Source organism: Musca domestica, unplaced genomic scaffold (genome assembly GCF_030504385.1).
Source record: "Musca domestica strain aabys unplaced genomic scaffold, Musca_domestica.polishedcontigs.V.1.1 13, whole genome shotgun sequence".
Classification (NCBI taxonomy): domain Eukaryota; kingdom Metazoa; phylum Arthropoda; class Insecta; order Diptera; family Muscidae; genus Musca; species Musca domestica.
The window spans coordinates 7,976,401-7,995,757 of NW_026712172.1; the positions used below are offsets into that span (position 1 = coordinate 7,976,401).

Sequence of the window (19,357 nt, forward strand, 5' to 3'; positions counted from 1 at the left end):
TTTTTGCGGCTTCAAATAAATGTTCTTTGGTTTTGCATTTTTCTCGGTTGATTGTTGAGTTAACGATCTCCCATAAGTTCTCGATTGGGTTAAGATCGGACAGGCCAAGGGAGAACTTTTATGAAATTGTTCTGAAACCACTCTTTAACCACTTTTGACGTGAGCTTGGGGTCGTTATCTTGCTGGAATGTCCATTGTAGTGGCATCTCTTCTTCAGCATAAGGCAACATCACGTCTTTTAATATGTCACGATACATGAAACGATCCATAATTCCATTAATCTTATGAATTGACTCAATCCCTTGCCCAGAGAAACAACCCCAAACCATTATGTTTCCGCCTCCATGCTTTACAGTACCTTTGCAATATTTAGGATTCAACCTTTGCCCATTTGGTCTGCGTACACGCCTTATACCATCTGAATCCTTTTAATTAAACTTAGATTCGTCAGAAAACAGCACAGTCCTCCATTTTTGGACACTCCAGCTGAGATGGGCCTTTGCGAATTCAAGTCTGGCTTTTCTATTTTTTGACGATATGAAAGGTTTTTTTGCTGGTCGTCGACTGAATAATCCGGCCTCTACCGCCCTTCTGCGAATCGTTCTTTAGCTAATTTTTAAATATAAGCGGCTTCGTATGTGACTAGAAGATGCTGTAGAATCATTTTGAATTGTCCTTTTGATTAAGGAGTCTTCCTGTCGCAAAGTTTCACATGGCCTTCCCCCAGAATGAGTAGGAGATGTGCGACCAGTCTGCAATTAATTAGCCTAGAAATAATTGATCTGTTGATCGTATATTTTGCACTCAATTGATGTCTTGATAAGCCGGCACTCCAATCATCAAGAATTCTAATTTTAAATTCACTTGAGTACTTATTGCGTGCCATTACTCTTATCTAAACGAAAACTTTAAAATAATAATAATTTTTTTACATAAGTTCTTCTTCTTAACACTGCAGCTTATTAGCTGCTGCATTTTTGGAGTGTACCGTTAACTAATACAGTAATGTCGCAGTAGCATAGTAAAATTTCCAAACACAATATTAGGGGGTGCTTTAGTTTAGTCCGCTTCCATTTGCGACTTAAAATATTTTTTTTTTAATTTTAACTTTTTTTATTAAATTCTGAATTCCTTAAGTTTGTGTTTTTCAATAACAAATATATAAATAATTAAAAAAATAAAAAAAAATTAATAACTTTGTTTTCTTAAAAATAGTATCATTTAAAAAACATGTACTGAGGGGGTGCTTAGGTTTTGACCGATCCTGTATATGGGAGCTATAGCTATATCTGCACCGATTTTCCCCAAATATATGTGCTTCTAGACTGAATTCGGTCGGAATTCAGGTCATTTGGACTGATATTGACCATTTGGTGCACAATTAACCGAAGTCGGTTGTGGATATGGGACCTATATCCAAATTTAATCCGATTATCACCAATTTCAAAGGGTTCGTCCTTGGTCCAAACAAATATTGTTTGCAAAATTTCATCTCAATCGGATGGACTGACGATCTGACAGGCATAAATCAACATAGAAAATGATTCTATGAAGATCCTCAAAAGCAACTATAGCAACAATCTCGCTTCCTACTCCCTGTTACAAAGAAATGCACAAAGACATAAGGGTGTAGGGTATAAAGAGGGGCCGAAATTGCCACATGTCGTGGTAAACATACACTAGTATAAGTCTGTTGTGCGCTCTAGACTAAAAGTTATTATTTTAGATCGTTTTGTGCAATATGGCTAAGGTTTGATTAGTTGTTCCCTAAGAATTGAGATCTGATATTTGCAAACTCTGTGTATTGACAGAGAAAATGCTCCAACGTTTCATCATCTTCCTCGCATGCGCTGCATATGCTGTTATTTACTATACATCCTAGATTGTACAAAAGAGCTATGTAGATCCAGTTGCCGGTTTTACCTCATTGGGATCTCTCCATAGAAATTTTGTAGTTTTTTTTTCCCATGACTTTAACTCTAGTCGTGACTTATTTACCAGCATTAGATTGTCCAAGTTTACGGTTGCTAATTCCCAGTCTGTTTTTTTTTTTTTTTTGGCGAAAAGTTCGCAATCTCGTTACCTCTAATCCCCGCGTGGTACCCGTAAAACGCGTACAGAGCCGTGTTGAGAATAGTTGTTGATTCAATTCATACATTCCAAGTTTTATCAACTCGGGGAGGTTTTCCTTAAGAAAATGTTAAAATGCACAGAATTTCCCCTTTCAATATAAAATTGGAAATTGACCTTTTGATAGAGCGGTAAAACTCTTCTCATTTTTTTTTCATACATAGATATATACAAAAATACAATATTCCTCTTGCAGATCCCAATTTTTCTTTTTCAACAGAATCTTTGAAGTATAATCGAATAGTGTCTTTATCTACCTTGACCTTTGCACCAACCCTTTTTATTTCATTTAATTTCAACTTTCTCGTCCATTGCCAAGTGTTTTTCATATAAGAATATATATCCATAATAGTTTGTTTTTTTTTTATTTTTTGTTTTTCTCAATGAAAAAAACAAAATACAATTTTTTATTGAATATTTCATATAGAGTTTTTGGTTTTGTTTTCGTTTCTATTCTGTTCTCTTCTGAAACAATAAAATGCGAGTTTTTTCTTCATCTGTTTAGTTAAGATTTCTCTGTTGTAGTTTCTTTATGTTTCAATTTGTTGCTGACAATGTTAATTTGCATAAATTTAAAATAAATTTTTGTTACACACATTTACTGTTTAATATTCTATAGAATAATAATTAATTGTAATCATCACCATAATAAGGAGAATGTATAATCATAATAATGAGAATAATAATATAATTTAATTTAATTATTTAATTGATAATAATATTTGTTGCTGTTGCATTTCATTTAAATAGAATTGATGTAATTGCAAAAAAAAAATATCTTCATAATTAAATTATTTATAAATGTATAATTATTATATATATTTTTGTGTTATGTTATGACATTCACTATATATCTTTATGTCTTCTATTATTTTAGCGCCATTCTTTTTTTGGTATTTCCATAAATCCTTAAAAATGGACTTTTGCAACTTTTGCATACTTTGTTGGTGTTGGAAAATGTTGTGTATAAATTTGTTTGTTGTTATGTTTATAAGTATGTATATATAGGAGAGGTTGGGGTTTCGGGGAAGATAGACTAGGTAACATGTCGCACATAAGGGATATTGAATTTGATGTCGTTTTTATTCCAGAAGAATGATGTTTCAAATCTCAAAAATCTAGAGAGGGAGGATCATAAGGCCATAGGTTGTCGTGGCTTAAGACGCAACGATGAGGTGTTCTCCGAATTAGAGTAAATGGTTGTTTATCATCTGAGAGATGAGATTTTAATTACAATAATATAATTTGGCAGCTGATCAAATGATCAGATCTAAATATTGCGAAAATACATTATTTTCTTTGACATTAAATCGTTCAAGTAGTCAATGAAGTTAACATAACTCTCTAGGGTGAAACTGAACAACGCTTAAATCGTGACTTCGGCGGGCAAATGCAACACTGTTGCCATTTTTGACTGAACGAAATACAATACTGCTGCTACCACATACAAGTGACAACAGTGTTGTACTTTCACGATTAAAGCTTGACCTGTTATGGTTAAGTCCTACAATTTGCAGCATATGGCTACACTGTCTATGATCATGTGGTCTAACGAATATGAAGTTGGCAATGCGAATTGCTCTCACAATATTTTTAAAATTGCAATTTGATATATATACTTTAGTTGTAAAAATAGTATATTTTGAAAATTATCGTAGTTATAGTTTATTAAAAAAAATATGTTTTTGTGTACTCTAGTCTAGAGGGTCATTTTGGAATATAGTTTTGTAATACTTAATTACTCTTACCTGATACTTTCCTAACTTGTTTACCACTACTGTGGAGGTTAGAAGTTGTTTTTTTATATAGAATTTTTTTTTTAATTGTTAATTATTTCCAAAAGAATATTCAAAAGTTAGACCATCACCGAAGTTTTAGTGGGAACTTAGTAGACATTTTTCACCGGTTAATTATAATAGAAATATATCCTGCTTTACTATTATTTGTGAGAATCGTGTAGAGTTTTGTGGCAATACAATCAGTTAAGTTAGTTAAGCAATTGTAGTTATTATTTAAACATTAAACTACTGGCGATGCCAAATTAAAAAGTTCCGCAATTAGAAATACCTATAAAGGCTGGGGAAATTTATTTGCCCATGACATTTTAGGGAAGGACTTTTATGTAAACCTTCGAACTCAATTGAACATTTTCTGTGCCTTTTTGGATCTTCAACGGTTCTTATTTGCTAATTTTCCTTAATTTAATTTTTCGATAGACTAGTAGTTGAGAACATTATTTAAATCTTTTATAAGTATTCACGATTAGAGGATTGGAAATCTCCGGAAAAATGTTGATGACAATACAACTATAAAATAGAAACTCTTCTAATTCGACTTGGCAGCTTCCGTTGAAACTGGGGCGGGGCTGAAATTTGAATAATTGAAATTGATTTCCAATCCTGTGACATTATTAACCGATGCACATTTCAGAATATTCAAACGATTTTTTGGTTAAATGATGAGGAATACAAAGAATTATAATTCTGATCTTTAGGTATGAATGGCGCCCAATTATAAATTCTACGGCTGAGCTTGCAGATATTTCAGCGGTTACGAAGCTAAAATTATACTGTGTTTATCTCGGATGCTTACCTTGTACCACACAGTTTTGCGTTAGATAACTTTTTGCATAATCACTCCTATAAATGGGAGTTCTATCATGCGAATTCCCATTCACAAAATAACATTTCGTGAAAATTCCCATTCACATTGATTTGCTATTACCAAATTAAGGAAATAAATAACATCAGCTGATATTTTCGAACATTCAATTATATTTCCTGATAACTGTGAAATTTTCCTTATTTGGCTGAAAGCCACAAGTGGTTATCGTTAGAGCACTCCAGCATTTAAATATGAATAAATCTTTTATGACTCATACCATCGCTCGTTACCGTGATACTGATAGCGTAGCGCGAAGTCAAGGAAGTGGACGGAAGAAAACAGCAACATCAGCAGAAACGGTTCGAAAAGTAAAGAAGCGACTTGATTGAAACCCGCGTCGCAGTGGCCGAAAAATGGCTCGTGAGCTGAACATATCGCAATGAGCTCGGGATAAGGCCATTGAAATTCCAAAAAGTGCAAGAACATACACCGCAACAGAAAGAAAATAGACTCAAAAGAGCTAAAGAGTTGCTTCGCTTGGCCGAAAGTGGTGAACTGCCGAATTTAGTTTTCTCCGATGAGAAAACATTCGTTGTCCAGCAGTTTGTAAACAACCAAAATGATCGTGTTTACTTCCAAAGAGGTCAGCTGAAATGTGCACCTTCGGTTGGCCACCAGAACTCAATCGCCGGCCATGGTGATGTTTCGTATTAATCGTCAGTGGCATCAGAATAAATGCCGAATATTATAGCGAAAAAACTCTGGAGGGTGTATTAAAGCCTTGGGCAAGCAAACATTTTGGCCGCAGACTTTGGACATTCCAACAGGACTCAGCACCATCGCACTCAGCACGCGCCACCCAAAAATTGTTACAAATTGCGGTTCCTCGCTACATTTCCAGAGCACAATTGACACAAAAATCTCCGTATACCAATCTGTTAGACTATTGTGTCTGGAGTATTTTGGAAAGCAGGGGTGTATTAAAGCCTTGGGCACGCAAACATTTTGGCCGCAGACCTTGGACATTCCAAGAGGACTCAGCACCATCACACTCAGCACGCCACCCAAGAATGGTTACAAAATGAGGTTCCTCGCTTCATTTACAGCGCACGATGGCCATCAAAATCTCCGAATACCAATCCGTTGGACTATTGAGTTTGAAGTATTTTTGAAGTTGGCACTAAAAAATACCAAAGTGTCGATCACCTCAAACAAGCGCTTCGCCGGGAATGAGTCAAAATACCGCAGAGCGACATTCGGGCAGCGTGTGACGGTTTCTTTTGTCTGTTTGAAGGTCATAATTCGTGCCAAAGGTGACCAATTCGAACAAATCTAAACTTATTCTATAATTTGATGCTATTTCCGACACTTTTCGCTTTCATTCAATAAAATTAAAAAAAAAGAGAAAAAATTATGGCGTTTGACTTTGTTGCAGTTTTTTATTGTAGACACAATCCATTTGTTCAAAAAGCATTTTGTCTAGGCTCTACCATTTTAGGTCTTTGTATGTACGCATATGTAGGTCGTGTTTGTATGCAACGATTTTACCAAATGGAAGTACCTTAAAAATAATATACAGGGTTGCCCATATTCGACGGACCCATGTTTTTTTTTTTTTTGCCATTTCGATGACTCTTTGGGCGCATTCCAATCGACGAGGCTTGTCCGCAGGGAACAAATGCAAATCAATGCGAATAATCCGTTGTAAAGTGGACCGAGCCATGCCCAACTGCTAAGAACGGCGTTTTTGGGATGTTCTTGGGGACCTCTCAACACTGTCTCGTACGGCAGCGTTATTCTCGGCCGATCGTCTTGGTCGACTTTTATATGGCCTCTTCGGATTAGAAAGAGCCTTACCTGTCGAACATTTTTCGTATAAACGCTTAATGGTGTTCTTAGAAGGCGCACTTCTCACATTTTTTAATGTTTTAAAAGCACGTTGAGTTTTCACAATTGACTTCTTCTGTTGAATGTAAATTTCAACTATTTCAGAGCGCTCGCGTGGCGTGTATTGATTCATGGTAAAAATCTGCTTGGACTGACGCTTCAAACGCGGTATGTCATTAAGCGATGTGACAATATAACACAAGAAAGTAATATACAATAATATACAATATAACACAAGAAAGTACAGAAAGATGGTGAAAATGTCAAAATATTATTGCCATCTTGTAAAAGTCATATGTGCTAAATCCATAGAAAAAATTGGGGCAGATTCTAGTGCGTTCTGCTACAGAACTATTGCCGGCGAAGCCTAAAAGTATGTATTGTTCTATTTGGGTAGAGCTTGGTTAGACTTTTAGCATTGATCCTTATGTTCATGATTTTGCAAGGCAATTTATAGTTTGTCAATCTATATCGCCTTTTAGTCGATGAAAAACTCTCGAAAGGCGATTTTAAGGCCGATTTGGCAATGATTTTATAGTCAATTGGTTGGTTCTTGGTTCCAATTCAAACGTGAAAAGTTTACTTTAAATAATAGTCAGTTTTTAAGAATAAGGCCTTCGTTCCACAAAAACTACTCTTTCCTGCTTGTTTTCAGACTCTTTCTAGATTAATTGCCTTTGGATTTATATGGAAGGAAGAACCATGTCTTCCAAACCCATAATTTATTTCATTTTGGATGTAGATACGCTATTGACAACTTTTTCTCACTCCAAATGTAATGGGTGAATATATGAATTGAGATTTACAGAAAATTTGCGCTCGTTTTCTTCTTTCATTTGGGAATTCAATAACAGATGGAGCCATAGATAAATTGCATCAAAACTCTTTTGAAATTCCCGTAGACTTTTGTATAATCAACAAACAAACAATTACAACCTCTGGCCCTTTTTAACCATTTCACATCTCCAGCGTTGTGAGATCTTCTTATCTTCTTTTTTGAAAAGGTGGTGTTGTTGTTTACTATTACTCTCTCTCTCTCTATGATAAGCTCTGTAGCACCAAACTAGTCTTAGGTGAATGAAATGTTTTTTTTCTTTATTTTATTTTGATGTGATGACAGTCTTTTAGATTTCTTTTAAAAATAATTTGAATTATTTCTCAATACCCTGTATGCCCTGCATGCTACGCCCCTGCCAATTGCCAGCACCTCCCTTAAATAAGTTGCGATTAAATAAAACTTTTGTTAAGTTTTGAGTTTTGTTTTTTGTTTAGGTTTCTCTTTATATATAAGTATGTATGTTTTTTTTTGTTCAATATATATAATAATAGAATTGTTTGTTAGCTTGGTTTTTTGTTTTGTATGGATAAATTGTTTTTAATAAAAGAAATATATTTTGTTGTTGTTGTTGCTATATGAATTTGACAATAAATTAGTATAAGTAGTTAATTAATTAAGTAATGCGACAATTAAACGGTTAAACATAAACATACATATGTATGGCTAATTAAAAAAGAGAATTCTACACACATACAAATATATTTTTGTGATTTTTTTTAGGTTTTTTGTTTTGTTTTTCTCTTGGTTTTTTGTTGTTGTTATATTAAAATTGTTTTTGGATTTTTCCATTCTTGCTTTGGTTTTTTTGGTTTATTTATTATTACTTCCTTTCTTTCAGTATTGTTTTTGAAGAATAATTAAACATTGATATAATAAAGTTTATGGTTAATTAATTATATTTTTCTTGTTGTTGTTTTTAAGTGTATGCTTGTTGTTTTCATTTGTAAGTAGAATAAATTGTGGTTTTCCTTCAATTAAATAAATAACTTGAAAAAAAATTAAAACTATGTTTACTAAGTTTTTGTTTGTCATAATGATTTTATTTTATTTATTTATTTTTATTTTTTTTTAAGAGAAAGAGAGTTAAATGTAAATAAACATAGACAATTAAAATATATATTTTGTTGTATTTAAGTTATAATTAAATGTAATATAATTAATTAATTAAGTAATAATAATTTAATAATAAATTTAATTTGCTCTACACAATGTGCGCGGTTTTTGAGAATTTTTGTTTCGGTTTGCATTTGTGTCTCGATTTTAGTATTGTTGTTATTGTTGTAGTTTTTTAAAGACATTTCATTATAAGGAGGTCTACTAGAATTTGTTTTAGTATAAAGTTTTCCATATTTATTTCGCATTTAAGTTAATTGGGTGGCTTGGTTTTTGTTTTTATTTAGGAAGGAGGTTTATTTGGTTTCCCGTCTTTTTTTGCTTGTCCTCTTTTACTTTTATAGCTCTACTCATGTGTATTGTATTTTTCATATGGGATGAATATGGAGTTATTTCGCTATCTCTTTTGCTTTGCGTATTTGAATTGTCTAAAAAGAGCATTTTATACTTTACTAAGTAACAAAGATTTTTCTTGTTGTTGTTGTTTTTGTTCTTGGTATTTTTATTAAATATTTTCGTAATGTGTGCATTTTCACAAAAAGAAAAAGGAAAAATTAGCGTATTATATAATTTATTTTAAAAATTAAAGAAAAAATTTGACTAGTATTTTTCGTTTTTTTAAATTGTACAACATGTATTGAGTATAAAGAAGTCAAAGCATAATTTTACGAAGTTTTGGTTTCTCTCAGACAGATATTCTAGAAAGCACGTAAACTCAAATAATTCGGTACTGAAAGTTAAACATTACAGACGATGCAAAGAAGTGTGGAAATGAAACGTCATCGCAAGTAATTTTTTTTTTTTTAGAATGACAGGGAATTAAAAGCAAATGTTATCAAAAGCTTGCTGGTAAGTCAAAAGCTTTTTCCAATACAACATACATTGATTAAGGAAATAGAGGTGGTTCAATGAAATTCTCTTATATATAGCATGAAGCAAAAGCTATCTTAATTTTGATTAAGAAGGAAATGTAGACCAGCCATCTTGCGAGATTATATTTTGTTAACCCATTAAGAGATTTAAACGCAACCCTAACCCAACGCTATTTTGGAGGTAATAGATATTGTGTGTTTAAATTTTTGTGGGCAAAATAAAACTGTCTCAATGCTGAGTTTATGTGGGGGTTGCTTTTCCACGTTCGGGGCCGGGCTAGCTAGACCATGAGCCGAAAAAAAAGAGATAATTTATAGAAAATTAAAATTCTGTTTTTCTTTATATTTTACGATTCCATTTAATTGTTTTTTTTTTTTTTAACATAAATGTTTGCCAAAATAATTTATAAAGCAAATGAATAAAAAATATTTGTATAAATTATGACTTAACACTGTTTTGTTCTTGTTCTTGAGAAGCAAAGATAAATTTGAATGGAAAGAGATATTTTTCTTGAGCATCTATGCATTAAATAAATAAATTTACCGATTGCCATCGCCACCAATTTTCTGAGTAATAATTTCTCACTCTCTCATATTAAAATTTGAAAGGAAGAGTAATGAGAACATTTTTTTACTACTCTCTGATATAAACCCAGTGCATAGAGTCAGCGCTACTCAAGAAAAAATATCTCTTTACAGTCAAATTTCTCTTTGATTATTTAAATCAAGAACAAAACAGAGTTAAGCCGTTATTTATACAAATATTTTTTATCCATTTGCATTATAAATTATTTTGCAATCATTCATGTTCAAAAACAATTAAATGGAATAGTAAAATAGAAAGATAAACAGAATTTTAACTTTGTGTTAAATTATCGTTTTTTTCGACTCATGTTCTAGAACACGGTTTTGAGCAGGGCTGGTAGAGTCTATGCACTGTGTTTATGGGAGAAAGAGAGTAGCGCTGCTTAAAAATCAGCCCTCGCTCAGCAGTCCAATTTCTCCTAGTTTATTAAAATCATCAAAAACTCCGTGTTAAGACATAATTTATATTTTTTTTGTAATAATTCACTTTGTCATTATTATTTTTCTCTTAAATAATCTCTTTTTTTGGACTCATGTGCTAGGACACGGTTTTGAGCAGTGTTGGCATAGACGAATGAATATACAGACAACGGAATGCTCCCACGGCTTATCGAAAATAATTCGAATCAGCAGATGTCATTTCAGGAGTATGAGTGCAAATATTAAAGTCACTCGAATCTAAAATGTTAAAAATATTAAACCAGTGCAATTCTAGGAAAACGATTAAATGTGGTTTCGACTTCGAGTAGCTCTACTTGCTGGTTTTTTCCTTCTGGCCATCTGGATATAAAGACAAAACCAGCATTCTGTTGTCTACGTATTCATTAGTCTATGCCAATGTTGAGCACGAAGGTGTTCTGGCGCAAGCGGCCAATTTCTCTTAGTTTTTGTTAAACAACCAATCAATCAAAGCCTATGTATTATTCAATTTACTCTTTAAAAAACAGGTCTAATAACTATTTTAGACAATATTCGTTTTAAAAAAAGTTGAAATATATTGTAAAATTTAATTTTCTCTTTATATTATTTTGCTCAGCTCTGGTCTATGCTCATTGCAGCTTTAATCAGCACTGCACAAATATGAGTCCGCAGAAGACACTGATTTGTTGATGATTTCTAAAACCAAAGAGAAATTGGCTGGTGAGCGGGGCCTTGTTCTCGACTGCTTTAATGCAACTCAAGCATTTGTTAACACATTCCATTTATTAACTCTCTCTCTCTCTCTCTCTCTCTCTATCTATCTATATATATATATATATGAAAGTTTTGAGGCGAATGATCTCTATGCTTCGGATCCAGATCAACGTTGTTCGAAAAAAAGCTCTCAACTAAAACTGGTCAAGCTTGAAACACCTACAATGATATGGTTTTAGGACATTTTTAGATCTTAACAAGGAACAATGGAAAAGCCCTTAAATGACCTAACCCATCAAGAGGAGGCCAAAGAAACGTTAATGTAAAATTTACTTCAGTCTTTTTCATCAAACCATTTGTTGTTCTATTTTATTTATAACCTTTGCCTTATTCAAAACCATTAATTTAGTTACTTATTTGTATATTTGTTTTTTTCTTTGTGGGAGTTACTCCTTGAGTTAACGTGCATTAAAATATCTGTCTTGTAATTTTGTTGTTGCTGTTGTTGTTACTCTTCGATGATTTAGTCGTCTTTTGGCCGACCACAACATTTATGCTTAAAATGTTATTTGCTGTTGTTGTAGTTGTTTTTGTTGCGTTTAGTTGCTGATGCTGCTGCTGTCGATGAGCTGCTTAAGCTGTTTTTGTTTTATTGGTCTTAAAGCTTACTTGCAAAACACGATTACCTAAAGTATAACCATTCAATGATTGTATAGCCACAACCGCTTCATCATAATTGGTCATAGTAACAAAGCCGAAACCTTTGCATTTGCTGGTCTGCAGGTCACGGATTACCTTAACCGATTGGACGGCACCGAATGGGCCAAACAATTGCCACAAGACGTTCTCCTCGGTTTCGGGTGCCAAATTATAGACGAATATACACCAACCGGAACCCGTTATAGCATTACCCGGCAATATGGAGTTGGCCAAGAGATCACCAGCCAATGGAGAATACCTAAATTAGTTAAATGTGGTAGGAAAGAAAAGAATTGAACAAAATATATTTATATTAATTATAGAAAAATAAATGTTACGTATTTTTTATATTATTTTGGGACAAAAGTAATACACAAAACTTTTAATAATTTGTTTCCGCTTAGAGCTTATTAAAAGTTTCGTAATTTCTACATTTATTTGGGTTTCTCTAAAAAATGCTTTCTTATACTAAGAAGTTTTTTGTCAGTATTTTTTTTTTATTTATTTTTGCTGCATGCTAACGTGTAGAAGTGAGAGACAGAGGTCAAAGGGAATTGCATCTACAATTCTAAAGGGGTATTCACATCAAAATCAAAAATAATTAAATCGAATTTATAATGTGAGCCTCCAACAGCAGCCCTTCTAGATTCTGGTAAAAATCTTTGTCTATATTATAGAGGTTGAGATGAAAAAACTGCAACCACCTTCAGACTACTTTCATTTCTAAGCCACTCGTTCGACAGCTGTTAAAATATCCCAGTGACAGCTCATTATATTGTTTACATTATATTGTTTACAAAAGCATTTTGGTGAGAATTTTCAAAAAAAAAGTTATTCGTGATGGAATTCAAGTGTGATTTTTTTTATATTGGCGAGAAAACCACAGGTGGCTATCGTTAGAGCACTCCAGCATTTAAAAGTGAATAAATCTTTTGTGTCTCGTACCATCGCTCGTTACCGTGATACTGGCACTGGTAGCTTAGGCCGACGCAAGGAAGTGGACGGAAGAAAACAGCAACATCAGCAGAAATGGTTCGAAAAGTGAAGAAGCGACTTGATCGAAACCGTGTCACAGTGGCCGAAAAATGGCTCGTGAGCTGAACATATCGCAATATTCCATTCGGAAAATAATGAAAAATGATCTTACCGCAGCATAAAGAAAATAGTCTTAAAAGAGCTAAAGAATTGCTTCGCTTGGCCCAAAGTGGTGAGCTGCCGAAGTAGTTTTTCTCCGATGAGAAAACATTTGTTGTCCAGCAGTTTGTAAACAAACAAAACGATCGTGTTTATTTGCCAAAGAGGTCAGCCGAAAATTTGCATCTTCGGTTGACCACCAGAACTAAAGCGGCGACCATGGTGATGGTGTGGGACGATATAAATGCCGATGGTCGCTCTCCGCTCGTATTAATCGACCGTGGCATCAGAATAAATGCCGAATATTATGGCGAAAATATTCTGGAGTGTTTATTAAATTCTTGGGCACGAAAACATTTCGGCCGCAGACCTTGGACATTCCAGCAGCACCAACGCACTCAGCACGCGCCACCCAATTATAGTTACGAAATGAGGTTCCTCGCTTCATTTCCAACGCTCAATGGCCACCAAAAATCCGTTGGACTATTGTGTCTGGAGTAAAAAATACCAGTGTGTCGATTCGCCGGGAATGGGCCAAAATACCGCAGGGCAATATTCGGGCAGCGTGTGACGGTTTCATTGGCCATTTGAAGGCCATAATTCGTGCCAAAGGTGACCAATTCGAACAAATCTAAACTTATTCTTAAATTTGATGCTGTTTCCGACATTTTGGCCTTCATTCAATAAAGTTTAACAAGTAAAAAAGCTGTAAGTTCGGACGGGCCGAACTTTTAATACCCTTCACCATTTGGAACAAATTTGGCAATTTCCAAAAAATAAAATCCGTTAAAAATTCTGTTAAAATCTTAAAAATACCGAATGCTTATACAACGACGTGGGCCTGCTTAGGCAACTTTTGTAACAAGTTATTACAATATTTAAATGCGAAACTTGAAGAAAAATCTGTTTATAATGTAACTAAAATCATCAAAATACCGAATATGGGGGTACCGTTATATGGGGGCTATACGAAGACGTGGACCTGCACAGACAATTTTCTGGCATGGGCTGAAGTATCCATTACGAACTCCACATGCGAAATTTGAAACAATCCCGATAAATAATGTCGCTAAAATCATCAAAATACCGGGGGGTACGGTATATGGGGACTATATGAAGACGTGGATCTATATGGCCCATTTTCTGTTTTATGCTGCAGTATCTATTACGAACATCAAATATCAAATTTGGAACGATTCCGCAAAATAATGTCGCTAAAAACATCAAAATACCGAATAAAGGGGGATACCGTTATATGGGGGCTATATGAAGACGTGAACCTACATGGCTCATTTTTTGACTTATAATGTAATATCCATTACGAACATCAAATGCCAAATTTGAAACAATTCCGGTGAATAATGTCGGTAAAATCATCAAAATACCGAATATCGGGAGGTACCGTTATATGGGGGCTATATGATAACTTGGAACTACATGGCCCATTTACAAACTTAACCTGCCTACTGGCAAAATATACATGCGTGCAAAATTTTAGCCTTCTATCTCAATTTGTTCGAAAGATAGCGTGATTATAACAGGCAGACAGACAGACAGACAGAAAGAGATACTTTGTTGGGTCTGACATGAGTATTTCGAGGAGTTACAAACGGAATGACAAAATTAATATACCCTCCATAGTATGGTGGAGGGGATAAAATTGTTAAAAATTATGGCGTTTGACTTTGTTACAGTTTTTTTTTTTCTCATCCTGTATATACTTTTTGGTGTCTGTAATGTATATTTCGAGGCGTTACAAACGAAATGAAGAACTTGATATGCCCTCCATACTATGGTTTGTTGCGAGATATTTGCATGGTTGTCTTTTAATCAATTTGTAGATGTTGTATACATGATTGATTGTATGCCCCCTCCATGGTTTGGTGTGTGATGTGCATGCTAATCCCGTGATAAGGAGAGATGGGACCATCGGTCGGTAAGGGGGTTACACAAAATCTTTATCCGGGTTTATTTTGATAAATACCAATCACAATACGCCTTATTAATCGAATAAAGTATGTAGAGGCGCTATTACTCTCTGAGGAAATTGTTGCTGAACAATTCCTTCACATAAAGTAGCCAGTATTTTTTATACATGTCATAGTCCTAACTGTACGCCAGAAAATGTCAACAACTCTATTCCAATGAAAAAAAAATTGCAATTATATTTGTGCTAAATGTGAATACCCCTAATATCGAATTAATTAGGAATTATATAAAACTGAAAACAAATGTTCCCCTTGACCTATAAGTGATTGTGATAGATGTTTACAAAAGACACAAAATGACGGTTGATTATGGTTTTATTAAAATTTAAATAAAAAAAAAATATTTAATAAAAAAAAAAACATAAATTTGTTACATTTAAAACTTAATTTTTTTACAGAAGGAAATAACAAATCATAGCAAAAATATCAACATCGAAACACATTAAAAATCGATAACAAAAATTAAAAACACATCTCAAGAAAGAAAAATCATCGGAAGAATAAAGAACCAAACAAGGAAAATCACTACAATTGAAACGTTGCCAAAAACAAATTGTATGCCAAAACTTTAGTTGCTTTTTTGGTAATAATAATTTTAGTTTTTTTTTTTTTTTTTTTTTTTTTTGATAATTTTTTTTTCAGAACAAATAAAACAATAAATAACAAAATGAATTCACCTTTGTAAACCCTTGTTAATGGCAAACAGGGGGCTTTTTCCAATGCTAAATTTATAAAAATCAATGTGGCCAACACACAAAAACAATAATCGAAACGAAAAAATTTAGAAAAAGAATAGAAAGAAAAACATTTTGAAAAATATAAAAAATACACAAAAATTCATTTTAATATTAGTAAAATAGTTTTTGTTAGAGAAAAATATGTAGTTGTTGTTGTTTTATTGGTAAATAATATGTAAATAGATCTTGAGAATAAATTTTCTTTTAGTGTAAAACCAAAAATTATGTGAAAATGCTTGAAAGAAATTAAAAATAAAAAAATTTAAGAAATTTGTTAGTTTTTGGAGAACGGTTAGTGGTGGATACGTGGTGTAAGGGAATACTGGGGTTTATCCGCCAAAACTTGTGTCCAAAGTTTTGATGTTTGGGTTTATTTTCTTCTAAAGTAAAGTTGGAGTACTTTGGGAATGGTACAAGGGGAAGTGTGATCCCTTTTCGGGGGGAAAAGAGCTAAATTGTTTGACAATATCCCTGGGAAAATGTTTACCCTAAAGCATGCCTAATCTTTATCTTGCTCGAAAAAAAATCAGATGATTTTCAAATATTTTCCATTTGATATTTATTACATACCTTATGCGGCCAGCCGATGGCAAAGCTCCGGCAGTCAGACGTCTAGTCGCAGCAGCTGCCTGTGGTGTCAGATAAGCAGCCAACGGTGGTGGGATTTGAGCTTTGGCGCTATTGCTTGGATTGTTGGCAAATTTAACAGTTATTGGTTCCGTATAACCCTTGGGTGTCTTGCCGTTGAGTTCTTGAATTGCACGTTCGGCTTCGTTGCGTTGATCGAAACGTATAAAGCCAACACCTTTCGAGAGACCTGAAAAGTTACACATGAAATTATTTATATGAAATTATAGTTATTTTTTGGAAAACAAACAAAAAACAAAGAAACAAAGAAAACAAAAACGAAAACATACCTATGCCATTTAATAAAAGTTTTTTGATAACTTCAATGTCTAAAATTAAAATAAAAATAAACAATAAATAATGGAAAAAATAAATTAAATTGAAAACGCAAAAAAGCTACTCAAGAATAATAAATGCGTTTTGCATGTGTACACTAAGGCCCAGATTTGCGTCGTTGTCATTGCTATTTGAAAACTGAACACATTTTTCCTTTTTTGGAAAGAATAATAGCAAAATATTTACTTTTAGACCAAAAGGTCTTCAAAAATGAAGATTACCAAAGAGGATATCAGTTAAACCAAAACTGTTTCAACAACTTCATATGTAATCCCTAGCAAAAAAATTGTGACTTCAATATCAAATTTCAGCTCTATCCCTGCACCCAATACCAAATTTGGTAATATTTAACACGCATATCAAGACCAATCTATATTTCCACATTTTAGACACCAGCAGTGATCAAAAATTAGAACTATTTACAAAGTGGTTTTACAAAACCACCACCAGATCTTAACACCAGATACCAACAAAAGACCTTAATAAAAAATTTAAGGTTTTCAGCTCTATTCCTTTAGCAAATACCAAATTTAGTACTATTTGGAACTTTTCGTACAATTGTTACACATATTTCTCAAACCATCTCCATATGTCAAATCCACATACCGTCAGAGACTTAAATATCAAATTTGAGGATTACAGCTCTATCCCTTCACCCAAAACCAAATTTGGTACTATATAGTACTTTTCGTACAATTATTGTACACATTTCCAAAACCACCTCCATATCTTATTTTCAGATACCAACAGAGGCTTTAATATCAAATTTGAGGATTTCAGCCCTATTTCTTCGCCCAATACCAAATTTAGTATCATTTAGTACTTTTTGTACAAATTTTGGACGCATTTCCAAAACACCACCAGATACCATCAGTAATCTAAATAGCAAATTTTAGAATATTATCCCTATCCCTTCACACAATACCAGATACAGTACCATTCAGTACTTTACGTACAATTATAGTACACATTTCCAAATCCACCTCCATCGACAGCGATCCTAACAACAAATTTCAGATTTCAAATACTATTTGTTCACCAAATACTAAGTTGTACCAAATATGGTACGATCATCAGGAACTTCTGTAGAACCTCAATACCAAATTTCAAAATTCCAGCTTCATCCGTTCACCCTAAACCAAACTGTTTCAAATTTAGTACCATTTAGTACAGTTCGCAAACTTATTACACATTTCCAAAACAACCTTCGTATATATCAGACTTACATTCCAACCTTGATTCTCAATCTAAATTTCAAGTTTTCAGCTCTCTCCGTTCAAACAAAACCACATGGTACCATTTAGAAAGCTCAGTATCATTATAGATCTTTTTGTAAACTTTAAATTCGAATTTCTAAAGACCCTTTGCTACATCTATCCTGCACTCCATCAGTGACTCATTCTAAATGTCTGGCTCATCTCGTTTTTTCCAATACAAAGTATATAAGTTTTAGTACTGTTCGTCTTCTTTTGGTAGGATTTTCCAAAAACGCAGCCTTATCACGCTCATACGAATCAAGATTGACCCTCCTACAAAATTACAAGATTATCCAGTCAGTCATTTTTTGGTAGCGCTTAAAAGTATGCTTCAGATGTTAATCACGAGTTAAAAGAGCAATTCGGAATATTGAGTGAATATCAATTTGCGCGATAAAAGTTTCGAATTTTGTTATGCTGATTTTAATACCCTCCTTCTTGGAAAGGAGGGTATATTAACTTTGTCATTGCGTTTGTAACATCCCTAAATAATCGTCGTAGACCCCATAAAGTATATATATTCGTAATCAGCATAAAATTCTAAGTCGATTTATCGATGTCCGTCTGTCTGTTGAAATCACGATGCAGCCCACATTTTTTTTGACGTAGAGCGTCAAAATTTAGCAGAACAATTTGTATTGTGTCTAGGCTGGTTGGTATTGAAAACGAGATATATCAGTCCACGTTTTGGTATGGTCCCCATATAATGGTACCTCCCGATACTCGGTATTTTTATAATTTTTGAGACATTTTTTCATGGATTGTCTGAAAATAGGTATTAGTTCGTGTTCGTGTGGCGAAACACTGTATGTATAGGTCCACGCTTTGGTATAGCCCCCATATAATGGTACTTCCCGATGTTTTGATTGTTTTTGTCACATTTTTTTCCCGGATTTGTCAAATTGTAGGTATTTGTAGGTCATAATGGGTCCTAGTTCGTGTGACGATACATTGTATGTATAGGTCCACGTTTTGTTAAGCTCCCATAAAACGGTACCTCCAGATATTCTTTATTTTGATAATTTTTGCCACATTTCTTCGCGGATTTGTCTAAAAATTGGTATTTGTGGATTCTAATGGGTTGTAGCTCCGTGGGCGAAACATTGAATGTATAGGTCCACGTTTTTGTATAGCCCCATATAGCGGTCCCTCCCGATATTCGGTATTTTGATGATTTTTGCCACGAATATGTCTAAGAATTGGTATTTGTGGGTTATAATAGGTTCTAATGTTTCCTTTACCCTAAGGTGGAGGGTGTTAAAAGTTCAGCCCAGCTGAACTTAATGTTTTTTAGTTCTTGGTTTGTAAATTCTCCTCTTAGCATGGGCGTAATCTTAAATATTGCAAGCGGTATTGTGATTTTAACAGACGGGCATGGCAAAATCTACATGGGGTTCTACCCTCACCGAAACTATGT

General features: G+C 33.7%; 1 protein-coding gene across 4 annotated transcripts in view; it reads right to left on the bottom strand.

Moving 5' to 3' along the window:
- Positions 1-2,558: 2,558 nt before the first annotated feature.
- The window catches only part of LOC101900427 (ELAV-like protein 3), a 139,043-nt gene continuing 122,244 nt past the window's right edge, over positions 2,559-19,357 (bottom strand). For 2 of the 4 annotated variants that reach the window (XM_059118601.1, XM_059118600.1), the window contains 3 exons: positions 16,292-16,538; positions 15,662-15,706; positions 2,559-12,121 (listed from right to left, as the gene is read on the bottom strand). In XM_059118601.1, the coding sequence (XP_058974584.1) occupies positions 11,797-12,121; positions 15,662-15,706; positions 16,292-16,538 (617 nt within the window). In that variant the 3' untranslated portion in view covers positions 2,559-11,796. The remainder of the gene's footprint in view (positions 12,122-15,661; positions 15,707-16,291; positions 16,539-19,357) is intronic. The other 2 variants (XM_005183373.4, XM_059118602.1) reach the window with 1 other exon arrangement.